Source organism: Marmota marmota, unplaced genomic scaffold, assembly GCF_001458135.2.
Source record: "Marmota marmota marmota unplaced genomic scaffold, marMar, whole genome shotgun sequence".
NCBI classification, from domain to species: domain Eukaryota; kingdom Metazoa; phylum Chordata; class Mammalia; order Rodentia; family Sciuridae; genus Marmota; species Marmota marmota.
Window position 1 is genome coordinate 1,427,522 of NW_026000020.1, and position 7,834 is coordinate 1,435,355.

The window sequence follows — 7,834 nt, forward strand, 5'->3', positions numbered from 1 at the left end:
CCCCCCACACCCATATATATTGGTTTCTTTTTTTGTGGTCCTGGAGATTGAACCCAAGGGTGTTTTTTTTTTTTTCTTTTTTTTTTTTTAACCATTGCGCACATCTCCAGCCCTTTTTTATTTTTTATTTTAAGTTTCTAGGGCCTCTCTAAGTTGTTGATGTTGGCTTTGAACTTGTAATCCTCCTGCCTCAGGATCCCAAGTTGCTGTGATTATAGGCATGTGCCACCACACCCGGTTCCCTTGAAATATTTTTGATTCATGGATGGTTGGTTGAATCTGATGCAGAACCTGAGGAATGGAAGGACAACTACAGTCTCTATTTGAAAGCTTAAAATGAAACAGTATGATACTTATACCAGGAAGAAAATGTGTTTTCTTATAGGAAATGTACTTAAATAAAAGTGAAGCAGATACGAACACTGCACAATACATACATGTACCATTACATAGTACCCCATAAATATATACAACTTTTATGTTCATTTTTCAAAAATCTGAGGGAGAAGCACAGTTACCCACCATGTAGTTAGTGTATGTAGGATGGACTAAAATATATTTCTAACACTGTGTGCTGAAACCTGTAATTTAATAAACAAAAAATAGTTTGGGTCTCCTGCTTTGGTTTTCTTCAGTATGCAGCAACTGTGTTCCAGAGCTTGCACACAGTACCAAGTCATTCAACTTTTAAAAATCATTTTATACCCTTGTTTCTTCCTTGGAGAAATCACACACAAGAAGCAGTGACAGGATGGGAGAGCCATCAGGGTCCTCCCCTGTACGTTTGCCTTCTTATAGGCAAAATGATCTGGGTACAGCTACTGGATGCCCATGGATGGACTACATTCTCAGCCAGTAGCTCAGCACTCCCCAGCATCTGCTGCACTCAGTGCTGGACAGTGGGCAGCAGAGGGGCACAGAGCCTGAATCGGGGCAGCGGGGTAGAATCTCACCCAGTGTATTGGCTCATCTTTTAATTTAGAACCTTAGTGGAACACTGGTTCCATGCTAGGCATGGGGATACGGCAGTAAATACGGGAACCGGTCGGTCCCTAAGCATACAAAGTCTGCATCCTTGAGTGTGGGAGACCAGCCGGCAAGCAGAGGCAGAGGAAGTATGAATTAAATGATGGGTCTTTTCTTATACCTGCCCAAATTAATCCTTTCATAATTGTTTTAGGTCATTTCAGATCATAAGTGCTTTATGTTATTTTCAGATCTTACTGCTTAGTAGGACAGCCTGCAAGAAGTACTCCTGCTTGGAATTTCAGTTAACATCACTAGCTACCTATTCAAAGAACATTTAAAGAGACAGAGATGAAATTAAACAAACAGCATTGTAGCAGGCATATCTGCAGGTTTAGCATTCATGAATTCAATTATGGATCAAAAAATATTTTACAAGTGTATCTACTGAACATGTATAGGCTTATTTTTTTTTTTTTTGTCATTAGTCCCTAAACAATACAGTATAACAACTATTTACATGCCACTGACACTAAATAGGCATTATAAGTCATCTAGAGAGGATTCAAAGTATAAACGAGGGCATTTTGTAAGTTCTATGCAAATACTGCACCATTTTATATAAGGCATCTGTGGATTTTTAATATCCACTGGGAGGCCCTGGAACTAATCCCCTATGGACGCCAAGGGACAAATGTATAATCAAAGCATTAAGCGGGAATGTGATAAGGAACAGAAAAGGAACATATATAATCCACTTACTCAGGCTTCTGCAATGGCACTGTCCTCCTATCTCTCTCTATAAATATAACCTTCAACCTTGAAAAATATCCTCACTTCTTAGAGGCCACTCTGCTCAAAGTGACAAGCGTTTCAAGAAAACATTTCTAGATATATTCTTTTTCTTTTCTTTTTTTTTAAATGTAGTCCCTATTCTTTTTTTTTTTCTCATTTTTTTATTAGCTGCACATGACAATACAATGATCTTGACATATCATACATCTGAATCAAATGGGTATAATTTCTCATTTTTCTGAGTGTACATATTCTTTTTGGTACTAGGGATTGAACCCAGGAGTGCTCTTACCATATCACAGCTCTTTTTAATTTTTATTTTGAGATAGGGCCTTGCTAAGTTACTGAGGGTAATGTCAAATTGTGATCCTCCTGCCTCAGCCTCCTAAGTCGCTGGGATTACAGGAGTGCACCACAGTGCCTGGCTCCAGAAACATTCATGTATTGCCAGTATCGAGGTGGCTGTTTGATTCTTATTGCAGTCAGGAAAAATAAAACCAGACAGAAATCCATTAATAAGCACAAACCTTTTCAATTACATCTGCACTTGGCTTTTCAACTGAAACAAAACCCAGACTTTTTCTTTTTTATCATTTGACTTGCTCACGAACTTGAAAGACAAAATCGTTTTAGATGAGAAACCAAAAAGCAGATCCAAGAGGCAAATGTTTACTCTCCATCTCTAATTAGAGACAGTTCTACCAGTGTGACAAGAATATGTTACTGGCAAATCCTTAAGATTGAGTTTGGACTTATACTTCTTTTTCTGGTTCAAAAGCACAAAAAGCATCACAAAAGTATCAAAAGAAATCATGGATTCTCAGATTTTAAGAGATCTTATCTGTAAGCTATCAATAGCTTATTTTCCTCAAAAATAAATGAATGTTTTTGTCTCAAGAAAAAGACCAGTAGACAGACTTTTTCTTGAACCAAAAAAAAATTTAGTGCAATATTTCTTACATTTTATTTAAAAAAAAAAAAAAATCTTCAATTAAAATCTCTCAAAGTAGCCAGGCATGGTGGTGTGTACCTGTAATCCCAGCAGCTTAGAAGGATGAGGAAGGTGGATCAAAAGTTTGAGGCCAGCCTCAGCAACTTAGTGAGGCCCTAAACAACTTAGTGCGAATTTGTCTCAAAATTAAAAATAAATAAATAAAAAGGGCTGGGGATGTAGCTCAGTGGTTCAGCATGCCTGGATTCAATCCCCAGGACTGAAAAAAAAAAAAAAAAAAACTTTCAAATTATGCAGACTTATTGAGGGCAGAATTTCTGGCTCCCATCCAACGAAATTGATACATGCAATAGAATTTCAGCACAAAATTTTGGAAAGGAAAATTTAAAGCCCAAATAATAAATAATTAATTGGGGACTAAGAAAAGATGAATTATTTGTTTCATACTTCATTCTGCTTCTGATTCATTCATTCTGCTTTACATTCCTAAGGGAATTTGTTAAAAAACACCTCTACCTCAGTAAGAGTTGAAAATAGTTTGCCTGACTGCTCAGGATAAGAGGATAAGAAGAAAATAACGAAAATGAATTAACACATTTGATGAAAATTCTTGATCCCTACTTCTCTTTGTTCACTTAATGGAAACCAAAGAAAAACTACTCTTCACTTCTTCCTTTTGGTTCGGTATAGGATGCTGACATGAATCACCAACTCATCCCAAGGAAAGAAAAAAATTACACAACTTTAATTAATTTTTCATTTTCTTTTTAAAATTTCTCAACTACCACATAATGCCTTCACATATGTACACCCAAGGAAAGAGCGCCAGTGCTTAAGACTTCATCAATTGGAAATGCAAGTGATGGAGAGAGGACACAGGCACGACATTCAAGAGGGAAAGCCTGAAGATTAAGGGATGAGAAGGATATTTTGCCAAAATCTAATTCAAATGAAATCTTTGCCATACTATTCAAGCTTTCTCTCCCGGCCACTTCACCTGGACTAAATTCTGCAAATCTCCTGATGTACTCTGGTGGCAAAAGCAGATACATGACTAAACCTGACAAATAACTGACTCTGCGTCCAGTTTCTTAAGTGTGATCACCCGGTGCTTTGATTTACACTCTCCAGGTAGCTCTCTTGGGTTGGAACTGTTGGACTAATGAACACATGCCAGAAGCCATCTGACCACTTTGCAGAAAGGAAAAGGAGGTTAAAGCTTATTTGGCTTCAACTTGTCATAAATCTACAGAATCCAGGAATTCACAGGGTTAGAGCAAGGACTTCAGCACACCCAGATCCTTTCTTCTTCTCATGTGCTGACTGCTGGAATATCACACTCAAATGGAAGCAAAACCAAAAAAGCTTTATGTTGTAATTTAGTTAAGTTGCTGAAGTTTATGCAAAGCAAAGTGATTTTAGGATTTTTAGCTTAGCATTTGTGGATGCGCTTCAGCAAGACCTCTGGAAAAATAAATTTAAAATGAATTAAATAGATATAAATCTTTCTTAATGGAGAGTATCTAGTGCTTTCATTAGAAAAGGTCCTTAAAGACAAAAGGTGGAAAAAATAGTTTAAAAACAGCAATTTTTTTTTTTTTTTTTGGTGCTGGGGATCAAACCCAGGGCATTGTAATGCAAGGCAAGCACTCTACCCAAATGAGCTGTATACCTAGGCCTGCATTTAGATTTTAAAGTTCTTATGGAAACGGTTTTCTCTTGAGGATGCCTTATTATAAAAGTTTCATATATAAGTTCAACTGAGAAAAACCTGTATTTGATATTGACCTTTCCTGTATGTAACTAAGATACAAGCATTTTCCTCAAGTCAAAACAAAAAGTGCTCTTACCTTTTCTCCAAATCTCTGATTTTCTCTCTGAGTGGTTCAACAATCTAGAAAAATCAACCAAAATCAGGTTTAAAACAAAAGCAGTCTTCCACTATTCTCACTCCATTCTGATGTTTCATACAAACATGAAATAATGCAAAATAGATTTTAATTCCATCTACAAATTCACTTCCAGTCTGAAATTAAAATAAACCACTTGAGTCACAATGCTAGAATCAAGCAGATAAACTCCATGTTGGCACTAACTTCATAGGTCTACATCTGAGCAAATCGACCTCTTTACTCACTCACCTTACTAGGAAGAATGTGAAAGGTGTTTCAGGTTCATAAAAACGAGCAGATCAACACTTTCCATCTTTTCAGGAACCAAAGAATCCCCCAAGTGTGGCCCCCACAATCCTAACATTTTGCTTTTGTGATTATATTTGTGTTATCAGCTCTTGCAAATAATCGCAGACTGTGAGTCAAACCACATTCGTGTGTGTCACCATCCACCAGGAGCTCAGGCAAAAAGAGGGCATTCCAAGGGCTTCCCTGGGACATTGGCATTTGGCTTCAAATCCAAAGTGGATAACTCTCTAGCCCCTTCCACAGCCCATGCTGTAATAGTCTAGCTGTATCTCTATTTACTTATCTGTTATAGGCAATTGTCTTAAACTAGAAAGTATATGATCAAGTAGAGGTGCTTGCCTTCAGCTAGGTGGGTGTGTGATCACCAATCTGTGCATATGGATGCTGTTTTTATTTCTCAAGTCCTTGCATTTGGTTTGGGGTAGCTTTCCTCTGAGCATCTGCTCAGGGACTGGGTGTTGGCATTTGCCTCCACCTCTCACAGGTTATCACTTCCCTTCCTCTAAGAAAGGGTCATCTGAAGCCACGTAAAAGTCTTAAATGTATTTTTCCTTCAGGGCAAAATTTGTTTTAATATGCCAGACCTTTATAAAAATGGGCAAATGGTGACAGAGACATTGTATCTTAAAGAAGTGAATGATTATTTGAGAGATAATTTCAAAATCCCTGAATGACATAAAGCTGCCAAAATAAAGAGCTCAGAATAAGCAAAGGAAGTGAAACTGACAAATATATAATTAAGACAAAAGAAAATATGGAAAAGAAACCAACCTCTTCAATCTTGCTTTCAATTTTTAATTCGCCATTTTCCTGGATAGACCTGTTGAGCAGAAAGTTACAACACTGAAATCAGTTGAAAGAACTTGTGACTTCAAGATTTGTTTCTGCACAAATTGCCACAACAAACCCAAGGCTGCAGCTGTATCCCTCCCTGACACAGTGATCTGTGCCGACTCCCTCCGACAGGGGGCGTGAAGGGGAAAGTAGGACACCAGGAGGAGGAAATCTTAAGTACATACATGCAAACATTCTCAGTTTTTACCAACTGGTTGTTTGTATCAAACCAAACTAATTTCATCTCTGCATTACAACATGGGATTTTAAATTAGAAGCAGGAAGCCATGTCTATAGGAGTATATGCTTCTCTGCAGGGCTTTCCCAGGGATTTAACACAAAATGGAGTTTCTCCAAGTAAAAACAAAGCTCCTTTAAATGGGATCTGAGCACCCCACCTAGCCACACACAGCAGCCTTTGTCAGGAAACACACAACCCAGCGGTAGGAATCAGACCAACATGGCCCCACCCACCTTGCAAAACCAACTCCACATGAAAAGCCTGCTGGGGGCCCAGTAACCTTCTACCCTTGTATCCTTGTGCAGCAGGACTGAACTTCTTGTGCCAGCTTCACCAACACAAACGTGTCATTCTTACATTTCTTAACACCATGGAATAACAAAGTGAAGCAATTTTTCTTTAAATGGAAATCTGTACTAATGGTGCCAAATTTGCTTCACAGTGAATACTCATTACTTTTTTGCTGACTTTTTAAAAAGGGCTATTTTTTAATTTTGTAGAGATAATTAACATAAGGATTTTGCAAGTGTCTCTCCTGCCCTGTTAACTGGCACAAATAATGCATACTCAAGTCAGAGGGTTCCTCAAGCCTAACCCTGGGATTGACAGGTGGTCTCAGCATCCACATCTAGTGTGAGCTAAGCATCCCTAATCTGAAGATTTAAAAGCATAAAATCCAAAATACTCCAAAATCTAAAATTATTTGAGAGCTGACAAGATAACATAACACAAGTGGGAAATTCTACACCTAACTTCATGTGATAGGTCACACACACGGAAAAAGAAGGGGTAGTGAAGAGGTAAAGAGAGGAGCTGACCATTGTTTACATCTGGAATTTCCCTGGGTAACATTCAAATCAGCTGAGTTCCTTGAAAATATCCACAGCAAAAAAGAAACAGCCCAAATGTGTAATTAGCAAAATACTCAGTTTCACTAAAATTATTCGACTAACCCATGAAAACAATAGGATGTAAGTAACTACTAAAATGTGTCTATAAAACCCAACCACAATACCCAAGTAATTAAAAACAATTACCTCATATTAACAAAGTTGCCCCAAACAGCTGTGAGAGAGAGAGAGAAAAAAAAAGTCAATATTTAAGTTTGCAGCATTCTGGTATTCCAACTAACAAAATTTTATTTTTTATTTTTCTCACATGTGCTAGGCCAAGCACTCTACCACTGAGCCACAACCCCAGCCACAAAATTTTAATTTTTAACCACTGAGAACCTGGACTATAGCTCATGTAGACAATAAATGTACACTTTGTTTTCAGAAAAATTAAGTCCTGCAAAATAGAAAAAAATGATCCTATTTATCCCTGCTCCCAGGTTCACAGTTTTGGTATTTAAAGTTCAAGGGTGCATCTGTTTTGAATGACAGTATGTCCTCAACATAGCATTTCTGGAAGAGTCAGTCACAAAAATTAAAGAACTGTATGCCTCAACGAGAACCCAGTGTTCAATCCAAACTCTCCCTTTAAACATTAAGGAAAACTAACCACAGAAGCTAAATAACGGCCTGCAGTTGAGGCTGACCACCACTAGGTGGCCAACATTTCTCAGCACTTAATCCACCTCAGTCAATGACTTCTCTGCAGGTCTCTGCCATTGGTTACAGACACCCCATGTCTTCAGACCCAACAGTGAAACCGGACCTTGGATGATTTTAAAACACAATAGGGGGGTGGGGGCTGTAGCTCAGGGGTAGAGTGCCTGCTTCGCCCGCCTGTCCCACATGTGAGAGGCCCTGGGTTTGATCCTCAGCACCACATACAAAAATAAGTGAAATAAAGGTGTTGTGTCCAACTACAACTTAAAAAAAAAAAAAAAAAAAAAAAAAA

General features: G+C 38.1%; 1 protein-coding gene across 1 annotated transcript in view; it reads right to left on the minus strand.

Moving 5' to 3' along the window:
* Uxs1 (UDP-glucuronate decarboxylase 1) overlaps positions 1-7,834 on the minus strand; it is a 91,795-nt gene that overhangs the window by 51,437 nt on the left and 32,524 nt on the right. The window contains 3 exon segments of the mRNA XM_015499667.2: positions 4,564-4,607; positions 5,686-5,734; positions 7,027-7,054. Of these exon segments, the coding sequence (XP_015355153.1) occupies positions 4,564-4,607; positions 5,686-5,734; positions 7,027-7,054 (121 nt within the window).